This window comes from Peromyscus eremicus, chromosome X (genome assembly GCF_949786415.1).
Source record: "Peromyscus eremicus chromosome X, PerEre_H2_v1, whole genome shotgun sequence".
In the NCBI taxonomy this organism is placed as follows: domain Eukaryota; kingdom Metazoa; phylum Chordata; class Mammalia; order Rodentia; family Cricetidae; genus Peromyscus; species Peromyscus eremicus.
The window spans coordinates 23,204,606-23,224,971 of NC_081439.1; the positions used below are offsets into that span (position 1 = coordinate 23,204,606).

A 20,366-nucleotide genomic window follows, 5' to 3' on the forward strand; every position below is an offset into this window, starting at 1 on the left:
GCTTCCATGCCTGGGCAGCATTTTCATAAGACTTTCTTAATTTATGGAGATTGCATTAGTTTTCTTTTGAATGGAAAAGTCTTAGTTAAACCCTTTTGTATGAATTGCCAACTTGTTTATTTAGGACTTTGAAACAATAGTTTCTTACAGAGATCCTGCAGCAGTGGAATTACTCTTGGAGCACAGGACCTGTGGAGCAGAACATGGAGGTGTCTTCTTAGAGTTCCCAATATGCATATACTTTCTGGTTCCTAAATGAAATTGCTGAATGTTTAGCATTTTTATTACCAGTTTTTTGAGTCATGATTTCTCCACCTGCCTGCTTCAGCTTTCTGAGACATGTGCTACCACACCTGGATCCCAAGTTTTTCTTCAAAGTGATCTTGACTTGACTTGTGTTTGACATCTTAAGTAACCTGTGAGTTCTTTTGTGGGAGGCTGATTTTCATGAAGTAGCTGAGTTTAATATTTGCGCTGTTACTAAAGTACCTACCACCAAAATGCACCGACTTGTAGTTTTATGATTGTTGATGAGTTTGTATCATAAATAGAATTGTTGATACATCTTTAATTTGTGCAATATTGTATATAGAAATTGAGTATCAATTAAAAAATACAACTCCTTGTGATCTAAAAAAAAAAAACAAAACAAAACAAAACAAAAAGCCCCAAGGTGAAATGTAGATGAAGAGAAACAGGTTAGATTAATTTATAAGAGCCAGTGGGACAAGCCTAACCTAAGGCCGAGCATTCATAACTAATAAGAAGTCTTCGTGTCATGATTTGTGAGCTGGCTAGTGGCTCAAAAGGAAGGCTGTTACCACCTTCCAAGCGCTGAGATCAGAGGCGTGCATCACCTTTACCTGGCTAAAAGAAAATTCTGTCAAATAACCCTCTTGCTTCCCTTCACAGCTGTGCTGTTGCCATTAGGACATAAAACCTCAGAGCCCTCGCTGGACGACAGGATTTTTGCCTACCATTAATGCTCTTCCTACACCAAGCCGCTCCCCTTTCTCTCTGTGTATGCTAACCTTCCGGGTTCCAAGAGCACAGACACAGCTCTCTTATCTCATTTTCTTTCCACTCCCCGTAGTCTTCCTTCCCTCACTGCATGTGGCTGACTTCGGTCCATCCGAAGTCTTAGTTTAGGAAGCTGTAAATCCAAGAGTAAGGTGACAGCACAGTTGCATTCAGGCGAGGGTTCTCTTCCAGGTGTGGACTTCTCAAGTGAGCTGGTTCTCTTGCCTCTTCTTATAAGGGCACTAATACCATTTATGTGGACTTCATCCTTATTATCTAATTGCCTCCCATAGGCCACACCTCCAAATGATTCTACATCAGAATTAAGATTTCAATATATTCAATATCAATATATTTAATATTGCAGCAATTACACTCTTAACTGTATAACCAAGAAATATGAAACTTGTATACCAATGCTCATAGCAACATTATTCATAATAGCTAAAGGTAAAAAAAATCTCAAATGTCCATCAATTGTTGTGTGAGTAAACAATAAACCACAGTATATCCGTACAATGATGTATCACTCTGCAATAAAAAGGAGTAAAGGATTATTACGTGCTACAACCTGAAGTTAAAGAAGCTAGACACACAAAACTATGTATTGTGTGTTTCTGTTTATATGAAATATCCAGAAAAGGCAAATGCATAGATTAAAGATAGATTTATGGTTACAAGGACATTACATTGACATGTAGAGGAGGAGTTAGGAATAATTGTTCCTTTTGGGGGGTGATGGAAATGTCTTGGAATTAATTACTAGGTGGTATGTGCAAAATATAATGAGAATACCAAAACCCACTGGCTGGAAGCACGTACATTGAAATGTATTTTGTAGCCGGGCGGTGGTGGCGCACGCCTTTAATCCCAGCACTCGGGAGGCAGAGGCAGGCGGATCTCTGTGAGTTCAAGGCCAGCCTGGTCTCCAAAGTGAGTTCCAGGAAAGGCGCAAAACTACACAGAGAAACCCTGTCTCGAAAAACCAAAAAAAAAAAAAAGAAAGAAATGTATTTTGTATTTTATGAATCATATCTCAATTTTTTAAATGCTAAAATCGAAACTGTTTCAGGACATCATGTATGGAGTAACAGCTTTTTACTTCACACAGTTTATGTTCAGTAGTCTACAGTGTCTTCCTTGATCACTGTTAGTTACGCTGTGGGTCAAGAGCAAGGTAATGACCCCTTGTAGACTTGTCAGCAAGACACAGATTTGATTAGGACACATAGTTGCAATATTTCTCAGTCAAAGCTCTTTCTCAGGTCTGGGGATGCAGTGGTGGAGCACTCGCCTAGCCCACGCTGACTTGTGTTCAGCACCGAGCACTGAAAACAGCCCTTTCTCCAAGCATTTTAATGGTAGCTACCAGGCTGTCCTGTACTCTAGTGCATCTGTTTCCCATAGATTATGAACTAGAAATCAAAGGCTGGCTCTTTCTTGTCCTCTGCTCCATCCATGTGGCCAAGTAAGAGCTTGGAACACAGAAAAAGCTCAACAAATGTTTCACTTTAAAATTATGGTACTTAATAGAAGACAGTTCTGCCTTGTGGGGGATTTTTGGCAAATGTCACCTTTGTTTTTAAGACAGCATCTTGCTATATGACCCTAACCAGCTTGGAACTTGCTGTGTATATCTTTCTGGCCTGTAATTCTCTTGTCTCCCACTCCAGAGGATTATGGGTGTTATAGGATTGCTAGGATTATAGGTGTGCACCACCACACTCAACTAAGCGAGAGGTTTTTGATTGTCACAACTTGGGGGATAGATGCTATTGAAAACTATAGACAGCAACCATGGATGCTACTAAATAGCCCCCCCCACAAAAAAAAACCCAAAGCATCATTCAGCCTACATATCAGTAATATAGAGGTTGAGAAACCCTGCTCTAAATAGTTGAGTAAATTTCTATTAAAAATGAAAAGGTTGGGAGCTGGAGAGATGGTTCAGCAGTTAAGAGCACTGGCTGCTCTTCCAGTGAACCCAGAATCAATTCCCAGCACCCACATGGAAGCTCACAACTTTCTACAACTCCAGTTCCAGGAAATTTGACACCCCCACACAGAAGTACATTCAGGCAAAACACCAATGCACATAAAATAAAAATAAATGAAGTGTTTAAAACTGGGGGGAGGGTTCTCTTGCAGAACTTTATTTTCTCTCACATTTTGTGCTCTTGGTGAATGAGATGTCCCAAACACCACCTTTTTAATCTCTGGTAAATGACGTTTGTAGGAAAGGCAGATCATGAGAGACACGAACAAGTTTGTTTAACTGTCTGACTTGGACTAAGATACTACAAATTAGCATATATTCAATCCTGTACCTGGTAAAATGTACATCGCTTATCTGTTAAAGAGCTCAAGAAATGGTTTGACATTGTATTTCATATGCATGAGGAATATCAAATGCAGCCCTCCTTAAGTTGTATGGCTTTTCTTCTAGTCTGGTAGCAGTCCTGTCCAACCTCAAGGCATCAAGCAGGAAAACAGACCAGGAGCTTCCTACCTGGGAGTGTCATTTAGGGCTCTTCCTGGGAGGCAGGAACTCACTTTTCAGATCAGGGGTCAGCAAGCTACAACCCACAAACTAAGGTGGCCCCATTTTTATACAACAAATGAGCCCAAACCAGTTTTAACATTTCCACATGGTTGATGATGGGATAAAAGAATTCTATGTTTAGGGATGTGGATTCAGTTCAGTTTAAAGAATATTCACCTGACACCCAGGAAGCCCAGAGTTTGATGCTCGACAACACAAACCCAAACCAGAAATGGTAGTGCACATCTGTAATCTCAGTGCTAGGAAGGAGGAAGCAGGAAGACCCAAAGTTCAAGGTCCACCTTGGTTACATAGCAAATTTAAGGCCAGCTTGGGATACATGAAACACTTTGCTGACTTAGCCAGCTTTCCAACCCCAGAAATAAAGAACTATTGGAACAATCACACCCATCTGTTTGCTATTGCCTATGGCTGCTTTTGCACATAGACAGAAACCTATGGCCTGCAAAGCCTGAAACATTTACCTCGAGTCCCTTTGAGAAAATGTTTGCTGATTCTTGCTCAGTGGTTAAGAGTTTAGCAAATTGTGTTTCCACGAGGCTGTTTTGAAGCACAGCAAGTTTAAATCCCCAGCACCTGGCTCTGCTTGGGAACATGTCTCCGCTGCATGCTGTTGGAATTCCCTCCTCTGAAACCTGAGATGACTTAGCAGAATAGTCTCCCACTCTTAACTGTCCATAGTATATGGTGATTCCAGGCTGTTCGATGACTCCCAGGTGGTCCATGAAGAAAAAGTGCAGAGCTCTTGTCTGGGCCAAAGCCACTTAGCCAGTGAGTCATTGACACAAAGTCAGAACCGGAAAGCCACTGTGCCCATTCAGAACAGACTGGAGAAGTGGCATTCTACCAGTTTCAGAAATGTCCGTGTTTGGGTCACTTTCGTGCACTTTACCTGTATAGATTCTGTAACCAATTTCTTTAACCCTAGGCAAAAAAGGCAAAAAAGGGAATGGACAAAACTTGAGAGAAATTGGCAAGGGACAGAAGGCAGAGGCTGCTAACTCCCAAATTCAGATTCCCCCCCCCCTGCGGAATCTAGCACTTCCTATAGGTCTGTGGAAATCACAGAGATTCTTGGCATCTTTCCTGCTGCTCCTGTGACAAGGAAGAGTCTCTGTGGCTCTCTCTATTTTCTCGATGGTAACATCTGGTTCTTTATCCACAGTCCAGGGGATTACGGGTTGCCAGCACTGGCACGCCAGCCTGGCCTCTGTCGCTATGGAACTAAGATAGCCTGCTGCTATGGCTGGAAAAGGAACAGCAAGGGACTCTGTGAAGGTAATTTTTGTAAAAATTCAGACAGTCCTGTGATTGGGTCAGTTTTCAATCTGTGACACCATTACCAATGGATTATCTGGGGTAAGGTCATGGGTAACTACCAATTCCCAAAGTCCCATCTGGAATGGCTGACACTACCATGCTGAATGGGAGTTATTTTAGGAAACTCTCTTATCCATTATTATTTCTGTTACTATCTGAGTAAGTATAACTGGGGTTTGCTTTGGCTTTGATTTGATTTAATCTGTAGAAACTGAGATGGTCAAAACCAGACCAATTAACTCCTAATTATAGTTTTTCCAACTGATTTCTAGTGAAATACACATTTTAATTATTAGTCATAGGCTAATAGCCAAGTAGTCTCTGGCTACAAAGTAGAATAGAGACCTTTATACCTTATAGATATGCCACTCGCATTTTTAAATTCCTTAAGTGCAGAAATGCATGCATGTTTGCAAAAGTGTTGTTTTGGCATTATTTTGTGCAGATTACAAACTAAGGAACCAGATCATTTCTCATATTCTGTGTTAGGAGCTTATGTGAGAGACCTCTGATAATTTCCAGATGATTTCTGACAGCTGAGATGAACAGAGATTTCTGACGTGTGTTGATTTTTGTGTGGATTTCCATAGTAACCCATATTTGTGACAGAGAACAATCAAACCTGCATTTTTCCAAGGCATTTGGTTACATTGTCTGGGATAGAGTTCATTACCTCAGGGTAGAAATCTGGTCTCAAATGTCTGATCATGAGTTCTTGGTCTGTTAAATGAGGTAATAACATACCTGAATGTTTCATTAAAATGCTAGTTACTTTAGAAGTAACTATACTATCTTCTCATAGGCCTGTCTCTGACGCAACCCCCTCCATTCTAACTGGCCCCCAAAATCTAGATTAATAGCTGCTGGGGTGGTGGTCATCATTACTTTTCAGTAGAGTAGGCACTGGTAAGTTCCCTGTACCCCAGTTAATAGTCCCACAGCTACCCATGTCTATGCAAACACCCTAATTACACTCAGTGGGTCTGTCTTAATCACTGTTCTATTTCTGTGAAGAGACACCATGACCAAGGCAACTCTTATAAAAATAAAGCATTTAATTGGGAATGGCTTACAGTTTCAGAGGTTTAGTCCATTATTATCATAGTGGGACATGACTACATGCAGGCAGTCATGGTGCCAGAGAAGGAGCTGAGAGTTCTACATCTGGATCCAAAGGCAGCAGGAAGAGAGCCACTGGGCCAGGCTTGGGCTTTTGAAACCTCACAGTTCACCCCTAGTGACACACTTCCTCCAACAAGGTCACACCTACCCCAGCAAGGCCATACATCCTAGTCCTTCTCAAAGCAGTGCCACTCCCTAATGAGTAAACATTCAAATCTATGAGCCTGTAGAGGCCATACTTATTCAAATCATGACAGGGTCTAAAAAGGTAAAAGGTGTGGAAATAGGAGGAGGACTTGTTGCGGAGAAAGGGGGGTTCAGAGGAAGTGGGAAGGGGACAAGAAGAGGTATAATGGAAATTGACTATGATCAAAATACATTGTATACATGTATAAACTTGTCAAAGAATAATACAAGATTTGAAAATATCTAGATTGACTCTAGGGGAGGGCAGAACTTCATAATATCTGAAATCCATGAAACAACAGAAGACATGGATACTGTTTCCACACAGTCCCTGTTATTCAAAACTTTCAGCCATCAGGGCTTCTTCATAATGAGATGACCAGAACATTGAGATGCTAAGGAAAAATGAAGACCATCATTGTTCATCCACTTAAAGGAAATTAAAGCATCCCTCTGAGACCTGTGTCAGTTAAAAGGGCAGATAGATGTCACTCAGTTGGTAGAATGCTTGCTTAGCATGCAGCAGTCCTCAATCTGATGGAATGTATTATGATCAAAGACATCATACACTAGACTGATGTGGGTGAACTTGAAGAAGGTAGTGAAGTTAATTAAGGCTCTGTTTCCTCCTCTGGAACATAGAGAGGGCAATACCCCTCAGAAGGTGCAGAGTAGGGGCACTAAAGCACCTACTTACTACTTGTCACACAGAAAAAAAAATGCAATGACTCTTGTCACACTTCTGTCCTTCAAAGTACCAGGCGATAGAAGCATTAAACATAGCTTTGTTCTTTGTATAGAAACAGCATAAAACATTCTTCTTTGAAGGCAGTCATGTGGAAAGAGGTAAAAGTCACCTGAGACATGTGACTTATAATTTCTTACACTCTCACGAACCTCAACACTTACTGCCATAAAACTCAGTCAGACCCAGCATACCACTGGCGAGTAAGTAAGAGTGAGATTTAACTTGCTACAAGGGCTGTTCTTCAACTGGATCAGAGCAGTCTGGCCACATATACACAGCCCATCACAATCTCAATGATTTTGTGGACTATATATCACAAGCAGGAAGGAATGGGAAGCAAAAGGTTAAAAGATCCAGTGGGAGAGTTTAAGAAAAACGTTCAATGTGCAGATGTTTCAGGCAAATGATAGCTAGCAACTCTGTTGTTTCTGTTGAATATTTGGGCTCTAATTTGCAATGGATGACTTTTAGATCTAAAAATATGTATCATATTTTATTGAAGTTTTTCAGAGTTTCATGTAGCTCAGGCTGGCCTCAAACTCTTTCCATAGCTGAAGATGACCTTGAACTCCTGATCCTTCTGCTTGAGTGCTAGGATTACAGCCACTCACCAGCATGCCCAGTTTATATAGTGCTGAGGATCAAACTCAACAATGCTTTTTGCATTCTAAGCAAGCACTCTCCTAACAGAGCCAGATCCCTAGCCCCTGCGTGTTCCTTCTTGTCGGTAAGGTCATATGTTCCTAGAAGCACGAAATAACAAGGATAGTCACTCCCCCTCTTGCCAGATTCCTTATTCCAAAACCAGAGTTCAGACCATGCAGAAAGAAAAACACACATCAACCTGCCCCAACAAGTAATACCAGACCCTGGCTGGGAGGTCCCAGTCCACACACGCCTTTTCTTCCATCTACCGTTCATTGTTTCTCTCAATGACCTGCACACGGGACACACGGGAGCTCACCCGCCCCCAGCCTTTGGCCTCTGCGCCTGTCTAAATCTCTCAGTGGTGGAGTCTGATCAAGTCCGCATCATAAACCTCAAAATATATGTCACTCTAGTGACATGGAATGAAGTGCTGGCCAAGGACAAATCCCGGATGAAAAACTGCAGATGGAGGAGTCTGGGGGAGAACTGAGCATGAGAGTTTGACTTTGTGCAAAGTGTGTCTCGGCCTCAGGCTGTTTCAGACACAAACTGAATTGCCCTCTGCTGGATTGGCTGTTCTGGTCCCAGATCCAAAGTCACTGTAAATTGAAAACATCTTTCTGAAGCTTCGACCTTAAAACAAGGATATTACTCACCATTTCTCCTGTGTGCTATCTGGCATTCATTCTGGACTTTCCTGTCTGGATTCATTGGAAATCAGCTTCCAGGGAGCAATCACAGGTCTTTTGGACTTAAAGACAATCCAAGATTTCTTTTTCTAACATCTAAACTTAAAGCTGCATCATCAAGTCCATGCTCATAACAAAGGAGACACTGAAAATTAAATTCCATCTCTTTAGTCTCTAGAAGTGGAAAAATTTTGCTTTGGAAGCTTTTTTTTTCCTCTCCTTACCTTCTTAGTTATGACTTGTTTGGAACCAAAATGTTTCCCTGTTACAATATTTATGTCTATTGCTTTATTCACTGTTGGAAAATATGTGTTCTGTGCATGGTGGCACACATCTCTAATCCCAGCACTAGAGAAGGAGAAGTAAGAGGATCATGAGTTCAAGGCCAGCCTAGGCTACATTGTGAGACCCTGTCTCAAAACTAAAGCAAAAACAAGGACTAAGAATGTAGCTCAGTGGTAGACCATTGGACTAACATGCACAAGGCTCTGGGTTCCACCCCTACCACTGCAATATATTTGCATATGTAGGATATATTCATGTGTGTGGCATACATATGCATGTGATGAATCTATTTTCTCATAGCACGTTCACAAATGATATAAAATGCTGCAGGAGAAAAATGAATTTTAAGAGATTGCCCAAAGACACTGAGAACACAGTAATAGGCCGTTCTCACACTCATTTTGCTCATCTCCTTTCCGTGAGCCTGATTCAAACTTGCCATCATCTTTGATCATTTTTTCCTTGCCCTCAATTCAGTTACAACATTCTGGCCCTCTTGTGTTAGCCTACCATTTTGTTCACTGAAGCAAGATGTATCAGATGCCTACTTCATGCCATGTACCAGGAAACAAAAGTCGATAACAGAAAAACAAACCCTGCCTTTGTTAAGCCTCTATGACCACCATCATCACCATGCTTTGAGTGCCCATCAGAGTGAGCCGTTCAGATTTAACGCTAACAAACAGCACTAAAAAGATCTTGATCAGCCGGGCATCGGGGGCACACACTTTTAATCCCAGCACTCAGGAGGCCGAGCCAGGCGGATCTCTGTGAGTTTGAGGCCAGCCTGGACTATAGAGCCAGATCCAGGACAGGCACCAAAACTACAGGGAAACTCTGTCTCGAAAAACCAAAACCAAAAACAACAACAAAAGATCTTGATCATTCCAAAGAAAAATAAATGGTGCTGAGGTCGATAGGTCGGTCAGTAAAGTGCTTGTCACAAAGACCTGAGGGGCTAAGTTTGATCCACAGAATCCATGGAAATAAATAAATAAATAAAAATAAATAAATAAGCCCGGTGTAGTGATGCACGTTTGCAATCCTGGCACTGTAGAGGCAGAGTCATCTGTATCCCTGAGACTCACTGGACAGCCTGTCTTAGTCTGTGACCCTTAAGGCCAGTGAGAGACTCTGTCTCAGGAAACAAGATTTGGATGGAAGCAAGATGACTCACTGGGTAAAGGCCCTTGCCACAAAGTCTGACAACCTGAGGTTGATCCCCAGGGCCCACATGGTAGAAGAAAAGAGCCAACTGCTGCAAGTTATCCTCTGACACCACCCCCCATGTATGTCATGACACATGCATGCCCTGCCCCCCAAATATGAACAAGTAAATGTTTTTTAAAACAAGTAGATGCCAACTGAAGAATGATATAAAAGGCTGTCCCTCTGGCTTTCACATTAAAGTACATATATGTGTACTCACATCCACACATATGGGAACATCTGCAGAGAGAGAGAGAGAGAGAGAGAGAGAGGAGAAAGAGGGAGGGAGGGAGGGAGAGAGAGTGGGGGGGAAATAGAGAAATACTTAAGAGATGGGAAGAGACAATTACAGAAATAAACTTGCCCATGTTACTCTGATGTGTCTTTCTCTCAGATACTCTTCTTTCTTTATTAATATTTTGGATTGACATGCAGAAGTGGTTGGCTGTGTGGTCTGGAGTGGGGAGCTTTATAGCACTGGAATCATGGCCACACTAAGCAAATGAGTACAATCTATTGTCGTTTGTTGCACGGTGGGTGGGAGGGCTGGTTTTGTTCAAAAGGCAATCCCTGCCCAGTGTTGAAAAGGTCAAAGTAGAGTCAAGAGGAGATAGAGTCTCAGTCCATTCCCATGTAGAAGGCAATCTGCCTGTGCACATTAGTACTGTGTCAACTATATCATCAGGATCTCTTTTCCTTTTACAGCTACATGTGAGCCCAGATGCAAATTTGGTGAATGTGTGGGACCAAATAAATGTAGATGCTTTCCAGGGTACACCGGGAAGACCTGCAGTCAAGGTCAGTACAACACCAGGATCCTGAGACAAACTTCATTACAATCGGGTTAGGGAGGAAAGAGCAACTAGGATTTCTTACAGGATGCTACTCAAATCTTGACCACAACATGGTTTCAGGATGAGAGTTTTCAGCCAATCTCTCCTTGATTAAGTGCAAAACTTCTGATATTTTTCCAAATTATGCAATAAAAAGCCTTGCTTAAGAGAACTATTATTTTTAAGGTTGTCTGAGTAATATACATTCTTTATTTTTAAAAAGCAACAACAATTCATAAGACTATAAAAATAAAAAAGGATGGGCCAGTGATGTAACTCAGTTGGTAGAGTATCTGCCCAGCATGCACAAAGCCTGGGTTCAATCCCCAGCACTGCATAAACCAGGCATGGTAATGCACACTTGTAGCCCTAGCACTTGAGAGGTGGAGACAGGAAGATCAGAAAAGTTCAAGGTCATCTTTGGCTACATATCAATTTCTAGCCAGCCTGGGATACATGAGACCCAGTTGAGGGGGCCAGGGAAAGGCTCTACCCCAAACCCTTACTAGAACCATAGTTAACAGTTTGCTCTAGATCTTCAGAGGCCTTTTCCATGACCCTACAAGCATCAGTATTTGTCCTGGGTGTCCTTATCTGTCAGTATGCACAGTGCTCAAACTTCTTAAGGCCATATCCCAGTCCTTAGTATGAAGGTATTTATCATTTATGAAGCAAATGCTTTCTTACCATCGCCATTTTTACACTGTCTCCAATCCCTTGCCACTGCAAACAATGCTAAATCAAACACTCTACTCATTTCCACTCACAGCCACTCAGTCTGGAGTGACTGTTTTTTTGTGAGAGAAATATCTAAAAATTGAATTGTTGAATAGTGTGCATATTTTTACCCCAATATATACATTTCTGAGAAGTTTTGATTTTGTTTTTGAGACAGGATCTTACTATGTACCGCTAGCTGTTCTAGATGTCACTCTGTAAAACAGGCTGGCCTTCAACTCTCAGAGATCTGCCTGCTTCTGCCTCCTGGGTGCTGGGATTAAAGGTATGCGACACCACACTGATCTGCTTTGCTTTGAAACAGTCTTATATACCCTAGGCTTGCTATGTAGCCCAAGATGGACCTTGAACTTGTGATTCTACTGCTACCACCTTCCGGGTGTTTGGGTTATATGTGTGGGCTACCACACCCAGTGTATATGGTGCTGGTGATGGAATCCAAGACTTTGTACATGCCAGACAAGCACTTTACCAACTAACCTACAGCTGCAGCCCAGCAGTAGATGTATTTCAAAAGATAATTTATGTTATTTGTCTTAGGCTATTTATCTGATGCCAATTAAGGATTTATTTAATATCTAGAACACTGGCCAGGTATGGTGGCACATGACTATAACCCCAGCATATGGGAAGTAGAGGTAGGAAGTTTAAGAGTTTGATCCCAGCCTCTATTATGTGCTCAAGAACAGCCTGGGCTATCTGAGACCCTGTCTCAAACAAACAAGAAAAGTCTAGAACAAAAGCTCTGTCCTCCAGAGAGAGTTTTCGGATAATATATAAGGTCCATTTGCATTTACCTTTCAGATAAGCAATAACTGTATAGCATGTTTATGCAGTAATATTGTATAAGATGTGTGCATGATAAAACATACTAGTTACTTAGCTAAAATTCAAACTTAACTGATAATCCTGTATTTTTAGTTGCCTAACTCAGGAACCATACCCAGGGGATATCTGGCACTATTGAAAGACACTTGGCGCCTTTAATCCCAGCACTCGGGAGGCAGAGGCAGGAGGATCTCTGTGAGTTCGAGGCCAGCCTGGGCTACCAAGTGAGTTCCAGGAAAGGTGCAAAGCTACACAGAGAAACCCTGTCTCAAAAAACCAAAAAAAAAAAAAAAAAGAAAGAAAGACACTTGGAGGAGGTATTTCTGGCATCTACTGGCTAAATATCTGTCTTAGGGTTTCTATTGCTGTAAAGAAACACCAGGACCACACAACTCTTATAAAGGAAAACATTTAATTAGGGCTGGCTTGCTGTTTCAGAGGTTTAGACCACTATTATCATGGTGGGAAGCATGGTGGCATGCAGGCAGACATGGTGCTGGAGTAGTAGCTGAGAGGTCTACATTTGGATCCACAGACAACAGGAAGAGAGAGTGCCACTGGGCCTGGCTTGGGCTTCTGAAACCCCAAAGCCCACTCTCAGTGACACACTTCCTCCAACAAGGACACACACACCTCCCCCAATAAGGACACACCTCCTAATAGTGCCACTTCCTAGTGACTAAGCATTCAAATATATGAACCTATGCGGGCCATTCCTATTCAAACCACCACAACACTCTACAGTGCCCAGAAGTGCCCTGTACCAACAAAAATAGCTTGATCCAAATGGCAATAAATGTTGATGCAGAGAGACTGTAGGAATTATAGTGAACAAAAACCACCCCTGAATTCTGGAGCTCAGTTGGTAGAGTATTTATCTGGCATGCACAACACCCTGGGTTTGATCTCCAATATGGAATAAACAGGGTGTGATGGCAAATTTCTGCGATCCTAGTACTTGGACAGTAAAAGCAAGAGGAGTAAAGATTCATCCTTGGCTACATAGCAGGTTCCTGGGATACAGGAGATCCTGTCTCAAAATTAACAAGCAAACACATGAACAAAAGCACTTTGGTGGGAAAAAGAGCCCCCCTTGGTCTTGGCTGTAGACTAGAAATTTCAACTGGGGTAGTTTTTCATTCAGGGGACATCTGGCAATTTCTGGACACAGTTTGAGTTGTCACAGCTAGGGAAGGAGTTGATAGCGGTATCTACTAAACAAATCCCATCCTTTTTCCTAAACACCCACAAGACAGACCAGCCCCCACCTAAAGGAATGATATGGACTCAAATGTCAAGAGAGGTTCAGCAACTCTTGCAGAAAGATGGCCACAAGAAAGTGCTCCTAGCCCTGAGATAAGGTTGAGCACAACCAGCAAATCACATTTAACTGTTCTCATGAGAAACCTCCAGAAGGCCATAAAGATGGCTCAGCAGTTAAGAGTGCAGATCCAAGCACCCATAGTGATAAGCTGAGCATAGTGATAAAGAACCATAATCTGGGGCTCACTGGCCAGCCAGCCTAACCTAATAGGTGAGCTCTCTCTTCCTATCTCCAAAAACCTGGGAATGGCACCTGGCCTCCTCATTCATACTCATAAGCCCAAACCCACACAAGCATGCACACACATCAAACACTGAGAAGCACAGGTTCATCAGTGAGATCTCTTATTAGATCTTTTGTACCAGGTGCTGGTTTTTCCGTAGATCCTTTCTGGAACCCTTTGGACTAAAAGAACTATTTCTCATGCTAGTTCTCAAGTTCTAGTAAAATATTAACATTGAGAGAGTGGTCCAATTGGCTCACGTTCTGAGGTTGTCTCTCTTCCCTCTACAGCCTCTCTGCCTCATGGAAGCCTGATCAAAGACCACTCATGGCAACAAGCCTCAGGCCTCAACTAATATGTTTCCCAGAAATCCTCTTTCTAAGACATGAATTAGTCACCACTGGCTTAAAGCCAAATGATGGGATACACTGGGTTTTCCATTATGTCCAGTCAACGTATTTCAATTCCCCTCTTAAGAAGAGGGTGAAGTTGGCGCGCGCGCGCGCGCACGCGCACACACACACACACACACACACACACACACACACACACATCTGTGCAAAATAAAATAAATAAAAGTTTTAAAAACCAATAAAGTGGTTAGAGTGTGTAAGTAGGATGGTGGGGTCAAGGAGACAAGCAATGGAGAAGGAAGCTTCAGGTGTTAGAAAACCTGCATCCACAGAACTTTCCAGAGGCGGGAAGAGCTCCTGTTTGACTTTGCAATGGCACATTCTGCTTGCTGCCATTCAGAATTGTCTTCTCTTCTATGGAATTTGGTGCCTTTCTCCTTTCTATATCTACCTTAGGGGAGTTACACTATGAGTCCTCCACAATCAGATTTCCAAAGACACGATAGATCCTTTTATCACAATATCTTTTAACTTTTTTTTTTCTCCTGTACCTTTTTTTCCTTTTTGGGACAGGGTCTCATATATCCCAGGCTAAGGATGACCTTGAACTCCTGATTCCCACCCCATCTGCCTCCCAAATGCTGAGATTACAGACATGCACCACTATGCCTGGATTTTGTGGCAGTAGGTATTGAACTCAGGGCTTTGCACATACTAGGTGAGCATACTTCCAACTGAGCTACACCCCTAACCCATCTCCTTTATCATTTCTTATTTTAAAAGAAATGTTATTTATTCTTAACATTTGATTTTTTTTCCAAAATACACTAAGAAATGCAGGGGAAAAAAGACACCCTTGAACATACCAATTAACTACAACCATGGCTAATGTTGAGAGCTGTTCACTCCAGGCTTTTATTCCATGTACATTTCTGTTCTGTTGTCTATTTATTTGTGATTGATCTGTACACATAGCTTTGTAAACACCCCGTGTGAACCTTCACATGCAATTAAATATGCTGCAACCTCACTACCAACTGCCTGTCAGGGTTATCTCCAGAATGGTCTGAGCTGAGACAATGAGTGTAGGTCTGGAGTCATCCAAAATCACAACAATGCTGTCAATGGCTGTTTCAGAAGCAGTAAAGACAGAAATCCTCAGATTTTATGTTTCTAACTCTTCATTTAAGTAGCATCATATAGAAGTGTGCACATATTAGAAATGTATAACTTGGGCCAGTCAGATGGCTCATTAGGTACAAGCCTGTCAACCTGAGTTTGATCCCTGGGACCCACATCAGGGAAAAACTGACACTTGATAGTTGTCCTCTGACCTCCACACATACACCAGGCATCCATGTGCCCACAGTCTTACATATCACACACACACACACACACACACACACACACACACACACACACACACTAATAATAATAATAATAATAATAAATGAAAATGAAATGTTTTAATAAAAATATACAACTTGATAAATTGCCACAATACCTTTCTAATTGGAACCCAGAATTTAAAAAAAAAAACAGAAACTCAACAGTTCCTGCCTCCCACACATCTGAGCATTTCTTCCATCAACCATAAAAGCATAGCCATGGATGGTGGGTGGCTTATACCTGTGATCATTAGCACTGGAGAGGATGAAGCATGAGGGCTGCCTCAAGCTCAAAGCCAGCCTGGGCTATAATGTGAGGCTAGATAGATAGATAGATAGATAGATAGATAGATAGATAGATAGATAGATAGACTTTACTTCATCTATCACAGTATGTATGCAACGGGTGTGCCCAGCTTATTCTACTCATTATCTGTTTGTGAAAACCATCTTTGTTGCCTATAGTTGTAATTTCTTCTGCTTAACTGCTGTACAACATACTCATCATATATCTATCCTGCTGAGGTGTATTTGAATCACTGCAACTAATACAAATGCTATTATAATCTTTTTAGTGTATGTTTTGTGTGTGTGTGGTGTGAAAGGACAACTGGCATTTCTATTAGGAATATACTCATTACTGGAACTCCTAGCTCATCGGTAGGTCTATTTCTAACTTTAGTTTTCCAAAGTACCTGTAGTAATTTCCATTCCCTCCAATGGTCAATGGTTGTCCTATTTGCTCCACATCCTCACCAATCTTTCCAAGTGGAAAAACATTTGACAGTTTGAAAGGACATAAGTAGTGAGCCTTTGTCCTTCCAAAAATTGGCATCTAGTCTCTCCCACATAGATGTTTTCTGATTCTGTTAACGTTTCTCCCTTTTCTGACTGGCCCTGCAGATGTGAATGAATGTGGAGTCAAACCCCGGCCGTGCCAGCACAGGTGTGTGAATACACACGGCAGCTACAAATGCTTTTGCCTCGGTGGCCACATGCTTCTACCAGACGCCACATGTTCAAGTAAGTTTCAGCAGCCACTCAATACTAAAGGCTTGCATTTTGGTATTTGGTGCATGCGGAAGGACTTGGGCAACGTTTTAAAACATATCTAGGATCATCCTGGTGTGGTGATGCACACCTTTAATCCCAGCACCCAAGAGGTAGAGGCAAGCAGATCTTTGTGAGTTTGAGGCCAGTCTCATCTACACAGTGACTTCCAGGCCAGACAAGACTACATAATGAAACATTTCTCAAGACAAAACAAAACATGTCTAGGGGTGAGGCTATGGCTCAGTTTGGTAAAGTGCTTGCCTAGCATGTACAAATCCCTGGGTTTGATCCCCAGTGCCACATAAGCATGGCGTGGTAGTCCATGCCTGTAATCGCAGAAGGATAAGAAATTAGTTCAAAGTCAACTTGACTTATAAATCAAGTTTGAAGACAACGTGGGGATACATGAGATACTGCCCCCAAAATAAAGGTCTTTAACATCACCATAGGCTAAAACATCTTTGGGTACTTACTTCTTTAAATTATTGTAAAATGTACATAACATGAAATTCACCATTTTAACCACTCAAAAGTGGACAAATCAACAAGTTCATCACTCCAAAAGAAAGCCCAACCATTGAGCAGGCAAAGTGGCCCAGTGGATAAGAGTACTTGCCATGCAAGCCTGATGACACCTGAATTTGATACCTGGTACCCATTAAAAGCCTGGCTCCCATATATAATTCCCAGCACGCTTACTTCAAGATGGGAAGTGGGAACAGAAGAACTGGCAGGAAGTTCATGGCGTACAGGGTGTAGCAACAGAGGTAACAAGACAGACCATGGCTCAACAAGGTGGAAGGCAAGAATCGACTTCTGAAAATTGTCCTCTGACCTCCATATGTGTGCTATAGCACTCATGTAACCATACACTCGAAAGCTCGTGCACGTGTGTGCACACATGTACACACACACACTATATTAACAAATAAAATTTAAATCATACTAAAGGGAGAAACCCTAACCATTAGCATTCCTCAGCAACTACCAATCTGCTTTCTGTCTATGGATTTTTTTCTTCTAGACACTCATTTATAAATGAAAAAAGTGGGAAATCAATTATATATCTCCATCTATACATGTGGAGACTAGTTGAATTTCATCAAGAAACTAGGCATGGTGAGCAAAGGGAGGTGATAAATTTCCACACCATCCCAGGCCATCAATCCTTCCCACCAGCTACCTTTCTCACGCCCCTCGCCGGACTCCCAGAGATTAGAGTGTCTCATTGGAAATGCATTCTGACTCACATTCCTGAAAAGAAAAGCTCTCCTGTGATAATGAAACCCGTGTCCTGGGGGAGGGTGGGAGTCTCCATCCATTCATTTCTTGAGAGGAGAGGCTTTTTAAGTTTGATATTGCAGCTGAAAGGCAAACCCGCCTGCCCTGCCTGACTTCCTTCCTCTCTTGCCATCTCATTTTCTTCTGCCCGGTGGCCCCCAGCAAACACAAGCCCGCTGCCTTCAGCCAGCTTCCTAGGGTTGCAGTCAAGCAGACTCCCAGCCCATCCCAGGCTTTCCAAAGTCATCTCATCTAGTCTTGCCTAGTGCCCCTGGCTCCTCTTTGTCCTGGCCCTTCATCACCCTTTACTCAGATCCTCCCTTAGCAAACTAGCCTAAGAGATAACACAGACATTTGCAGTGTCTTTTTCAAATATCCTTCTTCTTATAAATTAAACAGAAACCCCCACGAAACAATCTGATAGCTTAATGAATTCTTGTACAGCACCCTTGTGACTACCACCAACTAGAACTTGGCCAGAACTTCCTTCTCCTATGCCTCCCCAAAGAGGACCATTATCTAGGCTTTTATAGAGATCACTTCAGACTTTTTTAAAAGATCGATGCTAATGGATGATTCTGAAACATTCCAGGAGAGTTCGTTCAGTGCCAAAAGAGATATCTTTCCCCAAATGGAAAGATAGCTATGTTAATTTTGATGATTAAGTTTCAAAACAGATAGCTAAAGAGAAGAAATGAGTAATATAATCATCAGTAGGTGTTTGTTTCCTTACTTTAGCTCTCCATCCCTGCACACTCTTTCTTTCTTTCCCTATAGGGGTTATCTGTGACTCTCCATTTAGAGCTTAAAGCATAGTCCTTGGCCTCTTTCCTGGGTGCTTATTTTATTCCTCCTGGCCCATTGCACTGTCTTTGGTCCTTCTGGGTAACTGGCATTTTATAGATGAATGGAGTATACTTACCAAAATCATGGCTGTGCTCACTGGTCTGGGAATATAAGAGATTTTGAGGGGGCTGGGAGATGGATCAGGAGGTAAAAGCATTTGACCTATCAGCATGAGGACCTGAGTTCAAATCCTCAGAATGCTTGTAAAAAAAAAAATAGCACAAGGGCCCATAATCCCAGTGACACTGCAGAAAAATGTGAGGCAGAAACAGAAAATTCCTGAAGGTTTCCAGGCAAGCTAGCCTGGAGAACACAGTAGAAAAACAACAGAGACCCTATCTTAACCAACAGCATTGGAAAGTGTGGCCTAACAACCACGGTTGTCCTGGCCTCCACACACATATTGTGACACACACACATACCTGCACTCACACATGCAAACAAGCACACACACACACACACACACACACACACACACACACACACACACACCCCGTGAACTTTCACGTGTCCACATGCATATGGTGGGGTTTTTTAAGCCCCCATGCATTAAGGATCCATATACACTGGACTTCTGCTAAGTAAGTACATTTTTGTGAAGTAGGTTATGCTAAGCAAAAAGTGACAAAACTCCAACTAAACTGTCATTTATTAAAAATGCTGAAGATAACCAGTTTTGGAGACTCTTAATAAAGACTTAGTCTCCACTGTCCTCAGAGTGATTTTCTTCTCATATCTGTGGCCTCACAACGAACATATGGCTGCTTCAGCTCCAGATGTCATGTCTACATTAAAAGTAGGCAAAACCAAGGGGATAGAGGTGACACCAATGAGCCAGCTCTTCTTTCATGCCTGTCCTTCTTATCATTCAGTCCTTTGCATCATCTTTTCCAACAGATTTATCTTTTTATATTTGTTTGCTTGTTTGAAACAGGATTTCATGTACCCTAGGTTTACCTCTAACTCCCTAGATAGCCAGAATAACCTTGAACCTCTGATTCTCCTTCTTCCACTTCCCAGAAGTGCTGGAATTACAAGCGTGGGCTACCATGCCTGGTGTAATGTGGTGCTAGGGATCAAACCCAGTGCATTGTGCATGCTAGGCAAGCTCTCGAACAACTGAACTACATCTGCAGTCCCTCCAGGAGACTTCTCTTTATTTTCCTTTGGCTACACTGAAACACATAGGCACTCTTTGCTGCAAGGGAAGCCAGGCAAGTATCCAGCTTCTCAGATACACATGTTCACCATGGTGAAAATGACAAGGAAAAAGGGTGCCAGAATAACTCTCATGGAGCTGACCATCTGTGTCTGCCACATTACTACAGGTTCCTGAAACACCAAGTCTTGTGGCTTGAGTGACTCTAAATGAGTCTACACATTTGTGCAAAGATTTGGAAAGTTCTTTAACTGTTTTCATTGATAATCTATATCAGCAGTTACTTTTTATCCTCTAGAGACTGGCCAAGTGACATAATGATCTGAGTACATATAAGAGGAGAGAGAAAGGCTGAGGATGGTGTTCAGTTGGTATCATGCTCACCTAGCTTATACAGACCTCTGGGTTCAATCCTCGGTGTTGCATGTACCAGGTGTGCTGTCGAATGCCTGTTATTCTAGCATTTTGGAAATGGAGAATCAGAAGGGTTTTGTTTTTGTTTTTGTTTTTGTTTTTTGAGACAGGGTTTCTCTGTGTAGTTTTAGTGCCT

The 20,366-nt window shown here is 42.1% G+C and overlaps 1 protein-coding gene across 2 annotated transcripts in view; it reads left to right on the top strand.

Moving 5' to 3' along the window:
- Egfl6 (EGF like domain multiple 6) overlaps positions 1-20,366 on the top strand; it is a 66,980-nt gene that overhangs the window by 17,519 nt on the left and 29,095 nt on the right. For both annotated transcript variants that reach the window (XM_059250715.1, XM_059250714.1), the window contains exons 2-4: positions 4,749-4,861; positions 10,496-10,588; positions 16,381-16,500. In XM_059250715.1, the coding sequence (XP_059106698.1) occupies positions 4,749-4,861; positions 10,496-10,588; positions 16,381-16,500 (326 nt within the window). The remainder of the gene's footprint in view (positions 1-4,748; positions 4,862-10,495; positions 10,589-16,380; positions 16,501-20,366) is intronic.